At 49.6% G+C, this 23,992-nt stretch overlaps 1 protein-coding gene across 1 annotated transcript in view; it reads right to left on the bottom strand.

Moving 5' to 3' along the window:
• Window positions 1-6,923, bottom strand: part of GPR137B (G protein-coupled receptor 137B) — a 36,083-nt gene extending 29,160 nt beyond the window's left edge. The window contains exon 1 of the mRNA XM_019746998.2: window positions 6,354-6,923. Coding sequence (XP_019602557.2) covers window positions 6,354-6,722 — 369 coding nt within the window. The 5' untranslated portion in view covers window positions 6,723-6,923. The remainder of the gene's footprint in view (window positions 1-6,353) is intronic.
• Between the last annotated feature and the right edge of the window lie 17,069 nt (window positions 6,924-23,992).

Below are 23,992 nucleotides of genomic sequence, written 5' to 3'. Positions count from 1 at the left end.
ATCCCTGAGGAGCAGCAAGTGACAGCTCCGCTCGGCACCCACTCTCTGTGCAAACACGGTATCGCTGCAGCCTCGCTTCTAAGTGGGCATGGGCCCTCCTGTCAGGGGAGGTGGGGACGCAGGCCCAGCGGTCCCCAGAACAGCCCTGCCCCCGCCAACCCGCGGCCCAGGTGGAGACTGCCGTTTCGGATGAGCCTCCTGGCAGGAGTTTCCCCCTTCATGTCAGGGCTGAGCCACACAAGGCACTATTATCGTCGTTATGTTTCTGAGCTGCTTCTGCCACATCTGCAGCTCAGTTCACAGCCAGGGCTCTGCCCACGATTATCCCAAATGAGCTTAAACAAGGTAACATGTTATACATGGAGGAATCGTCACAGCCAAGGATGCTTAGCCAGGTCACTAGCCAGCCAGGCCCAAAGGCTGCCCGAAAGAAGGGCTCCCCAAAAGAAGGGCTCTGTGCAGTGGGTCATGTCTCACCAGCGTACAAAATGCTTGTGGCAAATCATGCCCAAACAAAATAAGTTAGCAGTGAAAACGCCTCTGTTCTTCCCCTCCCCAAACACAAAATAACTTTCTGCCTCAGAAATGAGGAGAATTATGAGGTTTCCTGGAACTCTTGCCCTTGCTAGGAGCACTCTGCTGTTTGTTATGGACTGAAGGTCTGTACCCCCCAAATTCATACGCTGAAACCCTAATCCCCAATGTGACAGTGTTAGAAGGTGACACCACTGGAAGGTAATTAAGTCATGAAGGTGGAGCCCTCTTGCAGGGGATCAGTGCCCTTATAAAAGGGACCCCACAGAGCCGTCCCCCTCCCCCACCCTGCCCTGTCTCCACCACAGGAGGACACAAGGAGAAGTTGTCCTCTGGGAAGAGGAAGAGGGCTCTCGCCAGAACCCAGCCATGCTGCCACCCTGGTCTCAGATTTCCAGCTTCCAGAACTGTGAGACTGAACGTCTGCGGTCTAAGCTGCCCGTCTACTGTATTCCATCGTGGCAGCCCAAGCTGACCGAGACAGTATTTATTAGATCACGCTCCTTGTATCCTGCCCAAGAGGCCGGCCATCCCACCTCCTTGAGAGGAAGCCACATAGTGAGAGAAACTCCCTCTGGTCCGCCCCGGGAGCTGCCACCAGCTCACTGTGGCCACTGGGCAGGGCCGTTGGGGACAGGGACCAGATGGTGAGGGACAAACCCACATCATCAGACACAGAAGGAACCACGAATGCTCCACCCCAACCACAGGGCACTCGGACAAGACACAATGTATGCCATCGACTCTGTGAAAGGCTGGCTGTCCTGGGAGGAAGGATTACACTTGCTGGGCATGGCTCATGGGGTGGGGACAGAGTGAACAAGCCTTCCCCAAGCACCACCCATCCATCTGATGTTGGTCGGGACCCCAGGAAGCTGCTGTGAACAAACCAGGGCAAATGGATTTGACTTACATTTAAATAGCAAAAGCCACTGGTTCTTTTTAAAATATGTATCCTAGAGGGAGATTCATACAGGAGTCAATTAGGAACCTACTTCCTGGCGGTGCTGGTGGTAGATGGCAGACTGAATGCTAATAAGGAAACTTTTCCTGCACTCACACACACATGTACACTCATGCTCACACGGATGTCAAAGGCACACACACAGGGGTTCACAGAGGTGCACACACGGGCGCTCGCAAGTACACACACACAGGCATGTGCATAGGTGCGCGTGCGCATGCGCACACACACACACACAGGCACACACACACACACACACACACACACACACACACACACACAGCTCTACTGGCGGTGAGCCCATGGAGTGACCAGGAGCCAGTGCCAGGGGCCAGGAGGCCACAGTGTGGAGCCAGAGGCAAGGCCACACCTACTCCTGCCCTGTGTGACAGTGTGGTCCCAGCATTGCTGTCAGGTACTAGGGGCCAGGCAAAGGCCATGTGTTCCTAAGCATCTGACTTCCCCAAATTAACCAAGAGGCCTAGAGGCCCTTTGCAACACCCAGATCAGGGCCTGGCACACACAGGTATGTATTTCGTAAATGCTTCCTGATTAAATCGTGATTAAATCAACTGCCGCCAAGTCCCACAGCGAGACCCACCCATTCGTAAGGTCACCCCGCTCCCTTTCTCTGGGAGTGGGGTGCACAAGGGTCCCCAGGTGAGATTTTCATCTGCTTCCAACTTCCCTACCAGCAGGGTCCAGGACCATGATGCATTTTGAGACGGGGGGTGTGGGGGGGTGGGTGCGAGCGGTAAGCACAGTGTCAGAGGGGTGGGCCCTGCTCTGCACGTCCGGCTGGTGACCTGGGACAAGCCACCAGGATTCTTCACCGCTCCCACCTGGGGCTGAGCACCACGGTTGCCCTTTTCCAGGTGAAGGAGGCTGATACTGCCTCAGGGAGGTCAGTACTGGCTGGGGGGGCCACACTGGGGGCCAAGCCAGGATTCAAACCCAGCTCTGCCCACAGGGCCCCTTCTCCTTCCACTCCGACTGCTGCTTCCTGAGTCACAGGCCTTCACTGGAGCACCACGACCCCAGGCCCACTGGGAGCTCCAACACCCACCATGACCTCAGGGCCCCACCATGAGCCCCCAGGCCCTGCCATGAGCCCCGGCCCCCTCCATGAGCCCCCAGGCCCTGCCATGAGCCCTCAGCCCCCTCCATGAGCCCCCAGGACCTGCCATGAGCCCCGGCCCCCATGACAGCCCCCTTGCAGCTTCCCAGTCACCCTCTAAGGCGTGGTACAGTTCTGGCTCCTGCGTCAGTGTCCATCTGTCACATCACCTCTCCCCCCGTCAACAGGGTTCACTTCTCCTTTCCGTCCTGGAACCACCCCCCTTGAACGGCAGGAATCTGTCACAGGGGTCAAAGGAAGTGTGAGCCAGGGAGAACCATTCAACCAACTCAGAAACCCAAGTCTGAGACCCAGACCCATGATTCTGTAGGGGAACCGCAGGGAGATTTGACTGCCCAGGTGTCACCAAGCTCCGGGCCACCTCATGACCCACCACCCCAGCTCCGCAGACAGACCTGCTGGCCCAGGTGCCACCCTGGCACAGAAGCCCCTACTCCACGGCCTGGTGTGGGGGGCACCACAATACCTCACACTCAGGTGTCAGGGTCCCGCCCCAAGAGAAACCCCCATTATAAAGACAAATTAACACGGTGATAGGACAGGCCTGGGGGAATGGCCTGTTCAAGCCCTGGCCCTGCCACTTCCTGGGCAGCAGGGAGCTGAGTGGGGTCGGGCTGTCCCCCCGAGATGGCTGCCACAGGGAGTCAGTGTTCCTACTCCAAGGAGAGCTGTGAACATTTGGGCCAGAGGTACACACAGCACACACCAGGCCTGCTCAGAGAGCAGAACCAGTCCTGCCGCCAGCCACATCCCGCCTTCACAGCCTGGATGAGAGTGGAGAAAAAGTCACCATCCTGTTGGCAGGAGAACAGTGTTCTGGGGGAGATGACAGCCTTCACCCCAGGTCACTGAGGTTAAAGTACCACGGAAACTGCTCATGGAGAATTAGGGAGAAAGGGGACCTGGCCCCCTGCTCCCTGGACAGGGACTGTGCAGGCCCAACAGGTGTGGACCTCAGAGCTAAGTGGGCTGTGGACGGAGTCCTGGCAGATGCCAACCTGTGCCATGGAGGCGTGCGGGCCCCAGGAACCTGGAGCGCGTCACCTGCTTCTACCCTGGATTTCTGCAGGTGGCAGGCCCCTGGGCAGGCAGAGAACGAAAAGGAGCAGGTGGGGGCCTGGAGGAGACACTGGGTGGGCACCAGACCATACCCTGTGTGGACCCTCTGAAGAAGGGGTTGGGATGGAAGGGAGACAGAGGCAGAGGGAGCCAGGATGAAGTTGACGCCATGATGACACAGCCACACAGGCAGAGCAAGACCTGGAGGGAACAGGTACAGAATCACGTGAGACAACCCTGCCCCTTCCTGGGCCAGCCCCAGAAGAGCCCGATTCCAAGGATGACCGGAGCGGATGGGAGGGCAGGACACACCTTGCAAGGCAGGACAGCGCCGCACACGGCCACACGGCGGCGCTGCACCAGGCACACTGCCTCCTCTCAGAACCTCAGAGCAGCCAGTGCTGCTGGTACCCCCTTCCCAGGCTATCAGGGAGGTCCTCAGAGAGAGGAGCAGTAGGCCTTGGGCACTGCGCAGGCGTAAAGGACTTGACAACCACAGAGAGAACCTTCCTCGACCTCTCGGAACCCCCCTCCAGTTCCTTCCCGACTCTCAACTTAGCCCATGCATCATCCTTCCCACAGTCCCCTCCTCCCGCCTCCAGCCTCCAGCCTCTGGAGCTGGTCCTCTTCCCTGAGGACGCTGGTCCTGCTCAAGTCTTCTAAAGCTTAAATGTCCCCCCGGAAATTCCTGGAATTATTACTGAACTGTGTCGTGTGTACAATTTGTACCCCTACCCTGGTGGTCAGCTCCTGGAGAACGAGGGGTTACATTTAGAGGGTATGTTTTCTGTAGTGAGAGGTTTCCAATACTATACCGTAGGGATGAACCTTACTCAGATGTCACAGATGTGGGTGTGACTCCCGGCTCCAACGTGCACTGGTTATGTGACCTTAAACGAGTCATTTAACCTCTCTGACCCTCCTCTATAAAATGGGGATGTTACCGGTACTTTCTTCACAGGGTTGTTATGAAAAATAATTAAGACAAACTGCTTAAAACCGTGCACATAGTAAGTACCTGCTTCTTAACTGCTGGCTGCTACCCCTCCCCCTCCAAAATGTGATTTATTTGCTCCGAGATGGGGCTCAGGCAGCAGTAATTCTTAAGCAGCCCAGTCTAAGAGCTTGCAGGTCTAAGAGCAGGCGTGTGGGGAAAGGAAAGGGCAGTGCCAGAGCAGGGAGCCACAGGGGCCCCTTTAGGACTCCCCAGAGAACCAGAATACTTGTCAGGAAGCCAGGGAATGGCTTTGCTCTGCCAGCATCTGAGATGCCAGCATTGGTACCACCTACTCCCGCCAGCCACCCTGGAGATATAGAGAACAAAAGACTCGGGAGACATAAGGGAGCCAGCGCTGTGACAGTGACTGACTGTGTGTCTCGTCACGCTTTCCCTCGCTCAGCACTGACTCGCCAATCAGCAGATGGTGCAAAAAATGTGTAGTCTGCTCCTAATCCAGCAGAATCTGCATGTCACTACCAGACAGCCATGGCAGTCGCAAAAAGAGACGCGAATCAACACGTCAATGTGCAAATGACCACTGTCACCGTTCTTGAAGTAACACAAAGCCACCTGACTTTTGTGTCTTGCTGCAACCACCCCCTTTGATCCAATTAAAAAGCTGGAGTGTCTGCCGTGGCGCTGACTGCCTGAACTGGTTTGGGGGCTTAAAAGCAGTACTTGGACAAATAAGAGACATTACCAGTAGACTGGAAAATACACTGATACACTGGACTTATCAGAAGGCTTTGTAGGTCCATTTTGGTAAGAGTATAATAGGCACGAAATAGTACACATGCTGTATTTTAGCCACAAGTATATGTCCTTCAAATTTTCAGTCAGGGGCTCCCACTACAGCAGGACCATCCTTTTTCTACCTTTTCTTTTTTAAAAAATCAATGACATTTTCTTTAGAGAAATAGCAACACTATTTAAAGGAATGGAATGCCTGTTTGCACCAAACCTCTGCCCATGAGACAGCTTTTAAATTACCCTGAGCAGGTGACACACTAGGAGCCCTTCCCTTGGGCAGAGTCCTAGTGAAAACGGACGTTTTAGTCCTTGGAGAACTAATGAGAATCAGAGATGGCGACGATGATGATGGTAGCATTGTGTTATTGAACTTTATGACATACTTGCCACAGTATTTGCGAAGTACTTTACAATTACTGTACTTTCATTAACTCAACGGTGACAGCAATCAAGCCAATTTATAGTGTGTACTCCCATTAGCTTATTAACAATACGCCTCATAAAAAGACGCCTGTAAAAAAAGCCCCAGCAAACGTCTAGGCTTGTGCTTGGGGCCTGACACAAGTCTCTCTTTGGGCACACCTGCCATCAGTATCTATTCTGATGTGTGCGCGAAGATGCTGCGCGCCCTGCGCGGAGAGGGCCCCGCACTCATCGGACGGTGTTGAGCTAAGGGCAGACTGAGAGATGGCATCCAGCCCTCGCTGTCCTTCTTCGCCTCTTGAGAATGGGAGGGCCTTACCTGCGAGAAAGGCCTACAGGTAGGACAGGCTCAGACGACCCCAGAACCACTGCCGTTTCCCCACACTCCCAGGCCGTGGCTCTGCGACCTGCCCTCGCACTGAGCACTGTGCAGGGCCGCCTGCCAGGTGAGCGCCCTCCACGTACCTCCCGCGCGCTCGACTCACCTGGGTGAAGTACAAGTTCATGAGAGTGAGCGTGAAGAACTGGAGGCACACCGGGAAGCAGTAGAGCAGCCAGAAGACGAAGGGGCTGAGCGCGTTGGCTGCCACGAAGTCCCTGAAGTAGAAGGAGAAGAGGACCGTCCTCAGGGAGGCCCAGAGAAGGCAGAGGAAGAGGAAGACGCTCTGATAGCTGAGCCGCTTGTGGCCGTAGCGCAGCACCAGCCACAGCTGCGCGTAGATGAACACGAACAGCAGCGAGTAGAAGGCGGTGTAGACGCTGGTGAGGCCGAGCTTCACGTAGGGGGGCACCGCCGGGGTCAGTGTGGGCGGCAGCGAGTCGTTGCGCAGGGGGTCCCAGCGCGGGGCCGCCATCGGGCCGGGGGCGCTGTGGCGCGGACAGGGGCTCGGACCTCATCCGGGCTCGCCACCCCCGCGGGGGTCTCCGCGCATCGTTCCGCCCGGGCCAGCGGCGGGAGGAAAGACAACAAGCCGACTTCCTCCCGGTACCACATGATGCACGGGGCGGCCTTTGTCTGCGATTGGTGGCGCCGCGCCTCCGCCCCGCGCGCCCCCGCACGCAATGCGCGCCCCCGCCCGCGCGCCCCGCACTGCGCGCCGCACGCCGGCCCCTAGCGCCACAGCCCCGCCCCGCACTGCGCGCCCCCGCCCGCGCGCCCCGCACTGCACACCCGACACAGGCCCCTTGTGCCACGGCCCCGCCCCCGCACTGTGCGTCTCCGCCCCGCGCGCCCCCGAAGCCCGGGTGCCGCGCCGCACTCCCACCAGCCTCGCACTGCGTGCTACCTCCCCACCCCAAGCCCCCAGGACAGCCCGCCGGCGTCTGGTGCCGACCGCTACTCCGGGACCAAGCTCCACGCCTCGCGCTTTCACCTGCTGAAGACTTGTTTTTTGCTTTGCAGAACTTAATTCTTTTATTTCAAAAACAGCAAATTTACAAGTCCTTTTTTTTCCTTTAAAAAATAAAACTTTACGACTCCGTGGCTGTTCCTGGAGTGATGTTTATTTCTAAATCCAGAAATGCCTGACGGTTTGCGTTTTTGAGGTCAAGTTTCTGAACTTGGAAGGAAGGAGTGGTCCCTGTGTCAGCAGTTTGCTCCCGGAGACTCGCACCGTGCGCCCCAGGCAGTGCGCCCCAGGCACGCAGTGCGCCCCGCGGAGACGCTGAGCCCCTCACCTCTAAGCGGTGCAGGCGGTGCCCCGGGAGCGCGGGACGTCCACGGACCGTCCGCGGACCGAGCCTCAGGACTTCCGAGTGAAGCGGCACCGCCTTCCCGTCCAGCCTCCCGTTCCAGTCCAACCGTCCAGTAGAATGGTCCCTTCCGCCAGACCAACAAGCCCGTCATGCTCTGGCTGGGCGGGTGGCTTCTCCGAGGCGGTGAAGTTGACTTAGTTTACGTCCCAGGGCGCCGTATCTTGGGGTGCTTGAGTTGTCCCGCGCTCTGCGCAGAGAGGGGACGCCAAGCCAGCTGCCTCTAGAAGCATTTTTAGGCAAGCAGTTCCGGTAAACAGAAGAAAAAGACCCGATTCTCCAAAGCTCCAGTAATTTCTTGCGATTTGTTTTCTCATCTTAAGTTAGTATAGGCACAAATAGGAGATACTGCGGTTAGGTTCCAGACCACAGCAATAAACGAGTGGTAATCTTTTTGCTGGTGGAGGGTCTTCCTTTCAGATTGTGAAAATCACACCTGTTGCCCAATACAGCGAAATGCAATAAAACAAGGTATACCTGTAGTCAACTTTGTGCCTAATTGTATGGTCTTTTGCCTAAAAAGAGCCCCTCAGAGCCTGGATCCAGCCCTGCTTTTCCTCCCAATTATTTAGTGTTTACACTCGCTCAATGTATTCCAGGTGTTTCTCTCCCCATCACTACTTAAAGAGAAAATACGGAACTGGTCTCCCCACCGCTAATCTCGTTTCTGTCAACCCATTCTGCACAGAATTTCTGGAATGCTCTTTCTAAAGAATAAACCTGACCATGTCACTCGAATGCTTGCATTCCTTTCACTTGCCCTTCATTGTTCTGAGGATAAAGTCCAGACTCCTACCTTAGCTTACCTCCCTGAAGTCCCTTAGGAAGAGTGTTCACACCTATGAACTTCCCAGGCCAAGAGAACTCTCTCCCCACCTTCCTCCAAAAACTGACCAAATCCTCTTTATCTGTAAGGGGGTCACTTCCTCCAGAATGTTTCCCCCGGAACACACCGCCGACCATCCACTCAGGATTAGGTTAGGTGCATTACCTGTGTGTGTACAGAGCATCCTTGCATAATTGTCAGTCACTCCATTTGTTTACAAATATCCTTAGGATAGAAACTATGTGTTGTTTACCAATGTCTTCCCTGTGCTTGCCTGGACATTCAAACACATCTTTATATTTTATTACACTGAAAGAATGTAGTTTGTCAGAGGCCCAGGCTTTGACAAATGTTGCCTCCGTATAGAGGACCTCCGAGCATTTTCTCTCTTTCCTGTAGTCATTGGTGAGAGGTGCAAAAACCCACGCTTCCCTTTGGAGGCCATCTTTCAACTCAGATCACGGACACCCCCCAAAAGCCTCCCTAAGGTCACAGGCCCTGTAGATGCATGAGTTTCATTTCTCACACTACAATCTGGGTGTTTCTTACTAACGTCTAGAATAACGCTTATACCTGCTCTCGATCTCATAGCATGAGATCATCAGTGTGGTAGTGTCATGCAGGGCGTCATGCGGGGTCTCAGCTCCCACTCCCCACATAAGAACGCAGGATATGGTGAAGCCAAAAAGGAACACCCATGGAGCCATAGATGGGGGAGTCACACCACAGTACTCTCGTTAGCAGCTAAGCTGGAGACACAGGAAGCAGGAGCCACACTATCCGCAACCTGCTGTCCACCTCTCTCTGCCAACCAACCCCACCTGTTAGCTGCAATCCGCCATGCTAACTCAGCCACCATCTTCTTGCTAGGCCCCATTCTTTGCTAGCCTAGCCACAGCAGTTATATTAGTGGCCAATGGCTCACTGGTTACAGCTGACGGCCAACTAGCCACAGCTGATGGCCATCCAATCACAGTTGATGGCCATTTACTACCTGAGCCAGCACCTTTCCACGTGAGGCCGAGAGCCTGGACACGGCACTCCTGGCTCTGTCCCCACAGGTAGTCACTGTGATGTCCCAAAGAATAGTGAGGTGATTAATTAAGATTTCTACAGACCAAATTGTGGCATGGTGCCAAAGTTGACATAACTCTGAAGCAAGATGGAAAGTTATCCTTGCCAGATGAGGCAAAGCAGCTTCTGGAGTTCTTTGCTTATTGGGAATGAGAAAAAGATATTTCCTCAAGGGGCTATATTGAAGTCACCACCTTATTAAGTTTATGATAACCCATGGCCACTCTCCAAGACCTGTCCATCTTCTATATATATCCATTGGACACTTAAGTAGGACTATGGTAGGAATTTACCACTTCTGTAGCATTCAAGTTCAAGAATTGGTATGACTACCAGATTGTTTGATGATTTAATCAGACCTAGAGAGCTTTTGGGTTGCTTCCATCATGTGCAATATGTGGAGCATAGAGGGCTAGGTATCTATTTGGATCCTGGGGGCTCATAATCAATTAATTTCTGCCAAATGTATCTGATGTGCAGACCACTGTGATCCCCAGACTGGTCCTGGGCATGGTTGTGGTCACCATGACTTCTTCTGAGGTGACCTTACCTCTCCTGGTGATTGTGCCACCACTGGCCTCTGGCAGCTGTTTAATTCTAGCAGCTCTCACAGCACCCTTTATGTAGATAAAATAGCCATGACAGTGCTTGTGGTGGCACAGAGAGGTGGTGGCACTTCCCTCACCAATGTACTTCTCAATGCCTTGATGAAGGGAGTATCTTTTGGTTCCTTTCATGGGACAGGGTCAGGGAATTGGGGTAAGTAGGTCATACACAATATATCCACACCAACATTCCTCTTTCCTTGGATTCCTCTTCCTACATTGTGCCAAAGAAATTCAGGCATCTCGACTTCTCTTGGTGTGGGCCAGCAGGTTTCATTCACCTGACCAAGCGAGTCAACAGTCAGAACCACGCCCCCTCCAGTAAGCACACTGAGCTACAGTTTCTTGGGAAGGAGACACCCTGTTTTTCCCTCCCCGGCTTAGCACCCTCAGGGTTGATTCCCACATGTGTTCCCAAGACTTTTACCAAGATAAAGAGCAAAATCTTGCAATTTATTTGGTGTATGTCTCCTCCGTCCAGGTTTGATTTTACAACATGAAGGACATGCTGGTATCTAGCTGTGATTTTGGTCTAAAGACAATGAGAAGAGGGGAGATACAAAGGGACTTGCATTCCTCCTTGCAAAGTGACTTCCCCAGGCAAGAACATTATAGGTCTTCAAGCAAGTGAGGAGCAGCTTCTCTACACAGGAAGAAGGGGTTATTCCCTATGACAAGGGCTGCGGGTGGGGGGAGGGAGGGGGTTGTGCTCTGTGCTTCCTCAGTCCCATACATCCCCATTCAGAATGCGCCCGTGCTCACTCTTTCCCATCAGTGCCCTAACTATTAATGAGAGACGAGAAGTTGTGACGTTAACAGATGTTGTAAATCCGGAAGCTACAGGTCTCCCCTTTGGTTTAGTTGCGATTTCATGTAATCAGTGAAAGTCCCTGGCTTCCAGACTGCCTTGAACTAGAATTCAAGACCCTGCCACTCACTTCACTTCATAAGCTTTCCTGCCATTAGCATCAACCCCTCCACCCACAGATCTTGATTTTCTGTGCCTCTTGCTGTTCTCTTGGCTTCTCAATGCCTTAACTTCAGTTGGTCTTTCACTGTACTGGCAACCTTCTCTGCAAGTGACCACAAGTAAGCATTTGTGCCATCAACTGTCTTAATATTACCTGAATTATTACTCTCCTTAGATCCCACCAGACCAGACAATCAATCCCCAATTCTCCCCCATCCCCTGGGGGTAGGTTGCTGCCACCACTCCTTGTGTCAATCTCTGTGTTTGTCAGGATTCTTGATTATGAGCAACAGAAATAAACTTCGGTCAATTCTTTTTGAAATCTCTGCCTTCATCTTCACAGGGTTCTCTCGGTGTGCATCTCACTGTCCAAAAGACCTGTTTCTATAAGAACACCAGTCAGATTGCATTAGGACACACCCTCATGACCTCATCTTTTTCAATTAAACTTTGGTGAATTTAAGCAACAAAAAACATCTTAAAAGACACAGGATGTAGCTCGTGAAAGCTTCAGGACTTCTGGAGGAGTCTGGAGACTAAGAAAGAGGAATGCCACCCAAAATAATGCTGCAGAACTGGTTTTGTGAAAACACACTGCTCCCACCACTGGCTCAGACATGCTAGTTTGTACCACAGGCCACACCACTGCTGGACCCTGGAAACTGCCTATATTCGTTCAAAATGGGGACATTTGCAAATATAGAAAATCTGGCAATAATAGTTTAAAAATAAATGCTTCCCCCCCACACACACACACATATCTAGAAGTCAGTTATTACAAGCATGTGTTCAACTATCCAAAAAAAATCTGCCAGAGACCCTGGCTCTTTCTATCTGCTTTACTACCCTGAGTATATTGGCTTTAATCTTCAGAGTTGTTCCCTCATGGTTGCAAGATGGCTGCCGCAGCCCTGGATGTTACGTTTGCATTCCAGGCAGACATTGGGAGAAGACAGAAAGGGTGACTCCTGTATGAGGAAGGCAAGAGTTTCCTAAGAAATCTCAAGACACCTATGTCTTCCTGGCTGGAAGTGTGCCATACAGCCATCTAAGAGATGCAAAAGGATGTAGAAATACACATACTTGGCAGGACCAACCTCTAGTATAGAGCAGGCAGGGGAAAGGGGCCAAGGTGCTGGGTGAGTGAATCTCTCTAGAATAGATTATCCAGTTCATGTGTCTTGGAGTCAAGAGGTGCCAATGTAGAGTGTGGGGCAGGGCCCTCTGATTGACAGAGACTAGACTGAGTGCCCACATCCTAGCAGCAATTGTGGCTGGGAACATGAGACGCTGGTGTCTTCAGCTTCTGTGGCGGGAGCTTCTGCTTCCTCGAGTAGGAAAGCCCCCAATATAGATGAAGGAAGTTCAGACCCTGGGAGGCCAAAATGATGACAAATCTGTTCCCATATTGTTACAGACCTTCCCTTCCCGGATGACTATATGCACATAGTTAGAAGTTAAGAATTAACTTTTTGGGAGATGGATGTAACATTTGTAAGAAATTACCTTTTTTATTTTTATCGTTGGCTGTCCTCAGAAATTATTTTAAATATTTAAGGGGCGATAAGAAGGTAGGACAAAAAGGAATTTCTGTGTTGCCCCTTGGCTGGTAGCTGAGATCCAGCTCCAACCAGGTGTCTCTCCCAGTTCTGAACTCCCTCTCCTGAGTGGGTGCCTAGATATTTGGGAACCCCCACTGTGCAGCTGCCCCTGCCTCCAGACCACATCAGGCCCCACCCTGCTCCATGCTGAGATAATGTATCTGTGCCCCACTTCAGTGAATTTCCATGGTGGTGAGTAGCTCATTTCAATAAACAAATCCTTGCTGGTATCTTCCTGGGAAAGAGCCCGCTGATGCCAGCTAGTGAGAAACAACTAACCGTGCCTGCTCAGTCTAGGATATTAATCAAGTCCCCTAAAAGGGACGCAGGTCAGGAGTATCGGTCAACTGAGAGGGCAAGCCCCCTGGACAGTGGGAAGCACAGTTATTCATATTAATGGGTGGACATTGTTAGACGAGATGACGCAACAGCTACAGTAGCCACAGAATTATTGCTTCTTTACATACTTTAAGTTCAACTCCTGGAAACTTGGTGTCACATGGCTTTCAGTCTCCAGATCCCACTCCCAAAAGACTTGCTTTGTTCTAAGCAATGCTGTGTCATGCTTCGTCAGACCTAAAGCAATAGAAAGACTGGGTGGTCTCATTTCCATGATCAACATGAAATGTGTTTCATTCATTATTGAATGAGCAAGCAGTTTGCTGGCTGTAGTTTTTCTTCTTAGCCATTCAGGACAAAGGCAACCTTTCTTGTGGGTTTTGGGTCTAAATTGCAATCTTAAGCTTTGAGTGCTAAGGCTTTTGAAAGTCTCAGGAATGCTGGGAGATTCAAGGGGGAGTATGTGATAATGGTTTTGCAAGCTACCTTGTGAACTATCTTACTTTTTGTGATTTATGAATGATTTATGTACCTTTTAAAAAATATATCATGCTTGTAATTCCTAAATTTAAAGGTCATGAAGCATATAGGTTTTTAAAACAACTTTACAGGATCGTAAAATCCACCCACTTCAAGTGTATAATTCAGTGAATTTTTTTTAGTAGCTTTACCTAGTGGTGCAATTGTCACCATAAATCTGCGTTTGAATGTCTCATCCCCTGCCCAACAATAAGCACATCAGGTTTTAACTCAGTCAGGCAGCCCTAGCAGGATTATTTATAACAAACTCCAAATCTAGGACAATCCTTGGCCACTCGCTCACTAAGTAGACAGTGAATGGTGCAGCCCTCTGGGGTGCTCAGAACTGCTCTTTCAATGATTCAATAATCTCACTAAAACTTGGGTATTAAGTGGATCTGGAGTGAAAAGGGAACTTAGTATAAACTGGGGCCCATAGCAGCCAAGAGCACGGAAGATAGTTTCTTTACCTGAAAACAGAATGAAATCCCCCAAGCACGTGACCATCATTCTCTGCTCCAGCGAAGTCACTGTAAGTTTCAGGGGACAAAACGAGACCCAGTTCTTCTCTGGAGTTCTTGGAAAGGCCTTTGAGCTGCCTCCTATTGTTCCATGGTCCTCCTCCTAGGTTGGCATTTGCATCTCAGAAAAAGTGCGTGGAGTACAGTGAGCAGGAGAGGGAGTGATCCCACCAGGGAACTTTGCTCTGCCCCCTGTGGGCCTGAGGGTGTGAGATTCATGCCCAGCAGGGAACTGGCTATTGTCCTTGTACTTTGACCCTCCCTGCACACACAGGCTTAGCCCCTGACGGTGGCTGGAATCTCTAGGTCCAGTGGACTATGGAGAATATCACTGACTAATCTTAAATGGTTTTTCAATTGAGGACCCTTGTTACCCAGTTTGTTGTCATGTCCCTGCCATGGTGTATTAAGTGTTCTCAGTTATCTTCCTAGTCCAGGTCCAGTTTGCTAAAAGGGAAAACAAAGGCCACCCAAAGAAAACATATAAGCCAGCACTTGGGCCCTGGCCACACCCAGGGCTTACTTGCATTTTTCCTTTGTGTTTAGAAAGGGACGAATAAGTTCCCTGCCCATAAGCCAGAGAGCAGCCTCCTGCATCCTCTTATCTGGAAACAGGGGGAGGGGAGAAAGAGGAGGCACAGAGTCTTACCAAGGGCCCCTGCAAGTAGGAGACTGGGCTCCTGTGGCTCAGGGGGTCTGGACTGGTAGGACTCCACCAACAGAGGTCTAGATTCCAGCAGGTGACTGGGATCAGACAGGCAGACCGACCCTTCTAGAGTAGATAGAAAATTTATACTTGGTTCAGGAGCATCTAGAAGCAGATCCTAAACTAAGTACTTGCTAACTGTGCTGTGAAAACAGCACCAGGATGATTCCAACAGTCGTCATGTCTGATCTCTTGTATTGTACAGAGAATACGGAAACGACCTGTATTTGTTTGCCACGGCCACTGTGACAAGCTGCCACAAACTGGGGGGCTTAAACAACAAATTTATTTTCTCCCCCCTTCTGGAGGCTGGGAGTCCAAGAGTGGGGTACCAGCATGGTTGGGTTCTAGTGTGGCCTCTCTTCCTGGTTTGTAGATGGCCACCTTCTGGCTGTGTCCTCACATGATGGAGAGAAAGTGAACTCTCTGGTGTCTCTTCTTCTAAGGACACCAATCCCATCATAAGGCCCCCCCCATGACCTCATCTAACCCCAATTATCTCCCGAAGGCCCCAACTCCAAATACCATCACATTGGGGATTAGGGTTTAAATATATGAATTTATGGGAGGAGGGGGGCACACACAGTTCAGCTCATAGCTCCAACTAAATGGAAGGAAGGGAAGTGCCTGGAAAAGGGGCTCAGATGAGCTGGAAACAAATGGAGGCATAGGCGTTGAGAGGCAGTTTGGGGAGCCAGTAGGTGGGTGAGCAGCTGCTCCCTCTGCCCATAGTAAGAGCCACCCAGTGACTGCAGTGGCCGTAGCTGCCAACACACGCCACCTCAGCACGTGTGGGTCGTGGGACACAGCCAGAGCAATCAGAGTGATCGATCGCCTCTGATAGAACAGTGGGAGGCTGGCCCACTCAGGACAGCAGCCTGAGCGTCTCCCAGCAGTGAGCTGAGTGGACAGCTGACTCGGAGCATGTGGGGGCCCCAAGGAGGGGGCAGGCCACTGGCACGCCCAGTGCTAAACACGAAATAAGAGGCTCTGAGCTCTGTCTGGGATGGACAACAGCTGCCCCTCACTGATTTAAATGCAGCCTTGCTGATCACCACGGCTCCTCTTGTCAGACTAGGCAGTCAGCCTCGTTGGGCTATTGTGAAAATGAAATGAAATATGCCCAGGAGCGCTGAGCCCTGTGTCTGGGAGAGGCCACCAACAGGGAGTGGTGAATGGCGCTGACGCTGACAAGCCAGCAATTGTGAAAGGGGCCACAAGCACCTTTACGTTAGTGGTGACGGCTGTGTGCTGGTTGCCCATCGACTCTTATCTCCTTCCTCATTGTCACAAAAGTGACTCAGCTGCACGTGGCCTTGAAATGAGCAGTCACTTGGGAGATGTGCCATTCTGCAGCTCCAGAACTGAGAGTCACGGGATCAAGATGGAAAGAGAAGGAAGTATAGAGTTAGGGAGTGCTCACGGGACAAGTGGGAACTAGGAGTGTGGACAGAAGAGGAAAGGTTTGGTAAAGGGGAGAAGCGAGGGGCCAGATATCACAGGCTGTGTTGGCTATCTGGCTGTCGGGAGGGACAGCAAGCAGGTTTGGGGTCATCCTGAGATCAGAACATGGGCAGTTGGGGGTGGAGAGACCAGATACTGGAGTCAAATAGGCAGGAGGAAAACCAAACAAGCAAACAAACCACCCACAATTATTTTCAAGGTGTTAGAATAAGACATTTCAAGCACAGTATTTCATTCATTCCTAAGACTATTTGACTCCAGTAGCAGTACTTCCCCCATTAATTTATAATACTGTTCTCTCTGGCTGATGGGTGATGAAAGGCCCAGAGAGGTGTGGCGCCTACCCTGAAGGCACACAGCTTTCTGAGGGCAGAGCTGGCCCAGGAAGCCCAAGTCTAGCTCTGAGCCCCTGCACAGTGCTGCCCAATGAGCACAGGGAGGACTCGCCTGCCAACCAAGGGTGAGCCCACATTGATTCCATGGGCCACTGCAGCTGGTGACTTGATGAACTATAACTTCCCACATCCGGCCTTTTGGCTTTTAATATGCAGCCAGGCTCTGGACTCGGAACCCAGGGCCAGCAATCAGCTGGTTCTGTTCCGCCCCAGTGAGAGCTGCCATGTGACCGACCGCCGTGCAACGACAGCCGTGCAATGGCATTTGCACTATGAGCTGCCTGATTTTTGGTCTCATTCTGGGTCCTACTTGACGCGACAGTAGCGAGGTGTAAGAGACACAATGCTAGCCTGTGGCCGCCAGCTCTGTGAGCAGTCCGGGACCCTAGGGACTGAGGGGCAGGTCACCAGGGACAGGCTTCCCCAGCTGATGGAATGCAGCATGCACGGGGGCCCCATGGCAGGTCCTGAGAATGCAGAGGTGGCCTCAAGGAGCACGAGGCAGACAGCTACTCACCCACGAGACATGAGGAAGCCAGAGGAGGGACGATCAGCCTTTGGGGGGGGGGCGGTGGCATGGCTGGGTGGGTGCCAGCAGGCACTGCCAGAGAGGGCAGCTCTTCCCATCAGGGGCCTGTCTGCAGGCCAAGGGGTGATAGACCCCTAGCTCCAGGATTGTCCCTGCACTACTGGGGCAGGATGAGAGGCTGGAGCCTGGTCAGCAACCACTGACCAGGAGCGGCTGAGTTGGGGTCCTACTCTGCAGGGACTGTATTTGTCAGGACCCTCTGCCCCGCAAACCACCTCTAATTAACTTAAGCACAAAAGGGACCCCTTACCCAAGGAATCAAAGCTCGGGGAAGGCAGAGGTGGGGCTGGCCTGAGAGGTGTCAGGTGATGGTGGGGCCCAGGACAGGACCTAGGGCAGCTGTCTGCTCTGGGGTCCCTCCTTGAGGGTGCGTCTCCTGGTGGCTGGTGGTGCAGCTCTGCACACACTCCTGCAGAGAGATGGCCAGGCAGGCTGCTTCCACCTGCAGGCACAGTGGGAGAACTCCTGGGGTAGACTCTGAGTGCCTGCCCTGGGGTGCACTTTCCTGCTGGCCGCTCCCATGAGAATTCCTTCACAGAGCCTGGATCTAAGAAACAAAAAGAAAACATCTCCAGTTTAACACGTTTGGGAAATGAGGGGGCTAAGCCAGGTGTATTGGTTTGGTAACAAAGTCTCACAGAAGGGGGGGCTTACACAATGTCAGTTCAGTTTCACAGTCTTGGAGGCTAGAAGTCAAGATCAAGCAGGGTTGGTTCCTTCTGAGGCCTCTCTCCTTGGCTCGCAGAAGCTTCTCCCTGTGTCTTCACGTGCTCTTCCCTCTGTGTGTCTGTGTCCTAATCTCTTCCTATAAGGACCCCCGTTACATTGGATTAAGGCCCCAACTTTATGATCTCATTTTATTTTATTTACTTATTTAAAGACTCCTATCTGCAAATACAGTCATTTTCTGCGAGTTAGGACTTCAACATCTGAATTTCAGGGGACACAATTTAGCCCATGACATAAGATTAACAGGTCATTTGAGATGAATTGTGTCTGGGAGGTAAGAGGTCATGGGATCACATTTCCGGTGCTCATTGGGTTCTGTCTTTGTGCCAAACACTGTTCTAAGACCTTCTTACGAAGTAATTAAATTTATCCTCATAACAACCAATGAATTGAGATTTCCCAACAAACTGCTTACATCCATTAAGAAACAAAAGCAAAACAAACCACTGGCCCAGGTGTCGCGCCTGGTCCTGGAGGGGAGTGGGAAAGATGCAGACATATTATTCTCTAGAAAGCCCACAGTCAGCATGTGTTTCTGCCCATCTTTAATGCATATTGTGAAGTTACATTCTTTCTTGTCCAATTTTTGGTTATAATACCCATCAATTCAGCAAATTCATAAACAGGTACCTATAGAAGATTCACTCAATATTGAGCACAAAGCAAGGTAGTTGGAGAGCTTGCAGGTATAAGACGTGACCCTGTGCAGGAAGTAGCTTCATGTTTACCTGGATTTAGATAAGGAAACTCTGGAATGCCACAAAAGAAACCAATAGTAATGGTTCACTGTGGGTGGGAGCTGGGCAGTCGGGACAGCAGTGAAGGATTGTCACTATATACCTTTTGTATATTTTGATATTTTTTGAACCATCTATCAGTGTGGCCTATTCACAAAAATTAAGTCAAAAAGAAAAGAAGAATTAGACACGAGCCCATCCCTCAAGGGACCTATAATTAGTCAGGTGTGTATCAGGCCTTAACTTGAACAACACAGTAAGTTTAGAGTTGTCTCACTTTCTTCACCTAACAGCCTCTGAGAATATGTGGGACTGGAACCATTAGCCTTGCTTTGCAAGTAAAGAACTGAGGGGGAGGGGGGAAAGGAGAGAGGGAGAGAGAGAGAGAGAGAGAGAGAGAGAGAGAGAGAGAGAGAGAGAACAGGAACTCTCAGCAAGGGGGTCACTGAGCCTAAACTGGCACCTAGTTCTGATTCCTGATTTGGGCCCCTCTGCCCAACATACACGGTGGGCTCTTAGAGGATGATGGTCGTGGAAGTTACTATTATTCATTCATTGAACACATAGGTTTTGAGTCTCTGGTGAACCAAATGCATGTGGTCCCTGACCTTTGGGGGGAGGGGGGTTATGTTCTAGTGAGGCAAGCAAGTAACTACTCATAAAATTTCATGTGGCAGTCAGTTCTCTAAAGGAGAATGAAGAGCTCCCATGAGAAAACAGCAAAGTAAATCTATATCTAAGGTTGTATTGTGGTAAATACTCATAAGCTTCCAATAAGTACAAAATAAACCTTTGACTTTGTATGCCTAGAAAAAAAAATCTCCCAGCAAATGGGTTTGGGCTTCTTAAGTGCCACTGTCTATTGACATGCTAAAGTCTCTCCCTTAAAAGCAAATTGTCCCAGATCAGGATGCCACCCTGTTGCTCACTTGGATGTAGACCCCAGCACCTCTGAAGCGGAAACCCCAATACTAGGAACGCAGGCTGCTGCTCACAGCAGGGGCCACTCAGGACAACTAGGAGCTGATCAGGGAAACACCGAGGGGACAAAAACCAAAGGAAAACCAATCAGGACATAGTGTAGAACAGGAAGACATTTCCTTCTACTCCTCACCGGTTCTCAGATGACACTGTGTAATGAACGACAGATGAACAAGACAAAAACCCCAAGTTTATTAACATGTGTATCTCATATATACATGGGAAAGAATAACTCAAAGAGGTAGCTTAGAATGCTGGTTTATATAACATGCTCAACAGAGAACAATAAATGTAAGAGAGAGAGAGAGAGAGAGAGAGAGAGAGAGAGAGAGAGAGAGAGAGAGAGAGAGAGAGAGAGAAGAAGGAGGGAGGGAGGGAGGAAGGAAGGAAGGAAGGAAGGAAGGAAGGAAGGAAGGAAGATGCCCTGGGAGGGAATAGCCAGGGACAGTGACATTTTGGTTGAGATCTGAGGAGGTACAAGAGGGTCTTTCAAACATGAGATGATTGGAGGAGAAAAAGAATTCAGGACATGAAGAGAAGAGTCATTCCATGAGCCCAAAGCCTGTGGTCTATGAACAAAACATCACAGGTGGGTTCTCTGCTGGCCCATCAACTATCACACACATAGTAATGTGTTCAGCTTGGCACCAGGTAATTTGGGATGAAAAACAAAGTAGGAAACATTCTTCCTGACCTCAAGAAACTGACCACCTGCTTGGAGCGGTGAAAGTAACCCATGAAACAATCCCAGAGAGTTTGAGAGACGTGGGGTTGGGAGAAACGGAGAGCGGATGGATCTGCGAGTGGTTTGTTCAGTAGTGGGTGGAACCGAGAAGGCCTGAGGGGCAGGGGACGGAGGTGGGTCATCTGGTTGTGGAGAGAGAAGAGCATGTCCCTCGGGTCAGGTGGGGCTTTAGAACCCAGCTGGGGACACTGGGCAAGTTATCTTTTCTCTCTGACCCTCAGTTTCCTAATCTGGAAATTAAATCCTATGTTTTCTACCTCTGTGTGGTTGTGAGTATTAAATGAAGTTAAGATCTATGTGGTATGATAGAAAAATATGGTGAATGTTTAAATTTTAAAAACTTTATTACAATAAAAGACAAATTGCCATATTCCCCCTCAAAATACGCCCACCCCCCTTTTGCTTCAAACACACTTATCCCATCCTTCTTGCCACTTTCTGAAGCAGTTCTGGAAGTCCTCTTTCGTGTCTTTACTTCATCCTCCATCATGACAACACTCTGTGTCACATATCAGCTCTGGTACGGCAATTTCTGTCAAATAAAAACATTATGGTGTGTCCTCATCCATCTTATTCACCAAATCTGGCACTGTGCGACTTCTGGCTCTTCCCCAAAGTCAAAATAAGTGTGAAAGGTAAATGTTTTGAATCGATTCAGGACATTGAGGCATACACAACAGTGCAACTAAAGACAGTCATGAAAGAGGACTTCCAGAACTGCTTCAGAAAGTGGCAAGAACGATGGGATAAGTGTGTTCGAAGCGAGGGGGAGTATTTTGAGGGGGATTAATGGCAATGTGTCTTTTACTGTAATAATTTTTTTTTAATTTAAACATTCACTGTAGTTTTTTTTTTTTTTTTTTTTTTTTTTTTTTAAATACTACTGTTTTCTTTTTCCTTTTTCAACATTTTTACTTAAGTGTGTTTTTCCAGGACCCATCAGTTCCAAGTCAAGTAGTTGTTTCAGTCTAGGTCTGGAGGGTGCAGCTCACACTGGCCCATGTGGGGACCAAACCAGCATCCCTGTTGTTAAGAGCACCGCGCTCTAACCAACTGAGCTAACCAGCTTCCCCCCATTCACTGTAGTTTTTTTTTATCACATCTGGTGTGTAGGACTTTGAGAGAATGAAACGCCTGTGCGCCACAGCCACTTAGGACACGGGTGACACTGGCTGAATGGCCAGTGTCTGCTGCAGCCCACAGCTCAGCCTTCCCATTAATAACCATCTTGGGGGCTAGAGACAGCAGTCCAGATCTGTGCCCCCTAATTAACAGCCTTGACTCTAAGATAGGTGGGTTTTGTAGAAGCCACAGACAACTACAAAGGAAACCATCTGGGTTTGAGAGGAAATCAGCCTCTCCCTGGCCCCCCACACCCACCTCTCTTTTTCCTTTCCCTCTTGGTGATGGACAGAGCCAGGTCTTACTCAGTGCTATACCTGTCTTTCAGAGATCCCCGAGCAGGGTCAATTTCACATGCCTTAACCAAATATGTCATTTACTTCAGCTCATCACATGGGAAAATGGTTAAAAACAACTACGGTCCTTTCTTGCAGAGAAGCGCCTGGAAGAGCAGTCATCTACAGGCAGGTGGGAGTCCCCGTGAGTGGAGGGGAGAAGTCTGCAATTCCCAGCACCGGGAGAGGGCTCAGCCAGGCCTTTGATACCCAGGGAAATGTGGATTAATTTCACTTTAAAAGTGGTGACCAAACTTTAAATGCAAATGTTTCCCCTTTCTGAATTTTAGAGTTGGAAGAGATCTAAATAGCCCTTTGTTTTACACATGAAGATGGTGTCTTGGCTTTATGAGGTCATATGGCCAGTTAGTGACAGAGCTAGTTAAAAACAGGACTCAAGTGTCCTGAGGTAGGAAGACCTCTTTTCAGCTGTACCTCCCTGTCTTGTGCCAGCCCATAGGAATTAGCAAGCTATTGCAGGCTGCAGTCAGGAGGCAAACAGTCCCCTGCCTTGGGGCGGACCCCTCCCACCCGCACTCTGCCTGCTCCTTGTCTCAGAGGCGGCTTTCATTCTCTGGCTTCTGGCACAACCTCTGGCCCCAGATCTATTTGCTCATGTGCAACCTAAGGAGTCCAGTGTCTGTCTGCAGGGGCTGGAAGGGCTTCAGATTTTTCAAGATGTTTCCAATAAGATATAGTCATCTAGTAGGCTGGGAAACATCCACTTGGAAGATGGAAACACTGAATCCCAGAAGACAAAGCCTTTGTATTAAATAATATTGTACACCCTGTATGAAAAACTCTTAGTCTACACCAAATAAAGGAAAAAAATGTCCTGATTCCAGGAATGATGTCTTTGAGGAATTATGACTCATCCTTGGAAATTTCTGAGAAAATTAGTTGGTAGACACCAGAGGCAAATGTGAGAAGAATATAATTAAAGAAGCCACAGATTGGGATAAAAATGCTTGTTTACTTCAGGAGTCTTTCCAAGAGAAAACTCAAAGAAACCAAGAAATCAGTTGAACATTAAAAAAAAAAGGAAGAAAAGAAAGAAACAACTCAAAGAAAATCTACCATTCTAGAATAAGTAGATACATCAAAAAATCAGAAAGATAATTAAAGATGAAGATCTAATTACAGAGCATAGAGGTTTAGACTAATAATCAAAAGCAAACACATTTGGAAAGAGAGGAAAGATAATGACAAATTTACAGAAAGAAGTCCAACTAACCCAGTTATTTCATCTCCCCAGCCTCAGCTTCCTTATATATAATCATCTCTAAGTCTCCTTTCAAATCCACATTTAAGATTCTATGAGAAAACCAGCTAAGTGAAAGATTTGTATTTCTTTATTTTTAACTAAAATACTACATAGGTAATTTTTTTAAAAACGTAAAACATTTCAGAAGAAAGGAAAATCAAAATCATTCATCTTACTACCTAGAGAAAGCTACTGTGAATATTTAATGTATGCTCTTTTAGATTGATATTAATATATATAATATCAATTATATTGATATTAATATATATAATATATAATTTTTATTACCTGTTTTCTGTCAACAAAATATTTCAAGGAGAGTTTCTTGTCATAGTTTTGTTTCTGTGTCATTGTTTGTGATGACTGCCATGTACTAGGATTTAAATGAAGGATATAATATTAGTTGCAGGATGTGTTATAGTGCTAGTGTCCAGAATGGAAGAGATGAAGAAAGTTGAGAGAAAATAAAACAATGTACGATGCCTTCTAATTTACAAAATACTTTCTACATAAAAGCTTCATAATCTACAAAGTGTTTTTACATCTTCTCTTATGACTGCCCAGATAGCACAGTGTTTGGCAGACAAGAAACGTCAATAAACATTATGGAATAAATGAAAAAAAAATGCATTATCTTATGAATTCTTCATAAACTGGGATGACATAGACACCCTCGCCATCATTTAACAGATTTTACGGGTTGCCTCTGTCACCTTGGTAAAATCAATTATGATTTATGTGGCATTTTGTATAAGCCCATATCCTCTGAGCTTCAAAACTGCTCTGTAACTAAGTAGCATTTTTGTCCCATTAAAGAGAGATGGAAATGGAGGCTCAGTGGTGAGGGTCC

The sequence above is a fragment of the Rhinolophus sinicus genome, linkage group LG12 (genome assembly GCF_036562045.2).
Source record: "Rhinolophus sinicus isolate RSC01 linkage group LG12, ASM3656204v1, whole genome shotgun sequence".
Taxonomy (NCBI): domain Eukaryota; kingdom Metazoa; phylum Chordata; class Mammalia; order Chiroptera; family Rhinolophidae; genus Rhinolophus; species Rhinolophus sinicus.
Note: the sequence above shows the minus strand (reverse complement) of the source record. Positions and strands in the feature narration are given on the sequence as shown.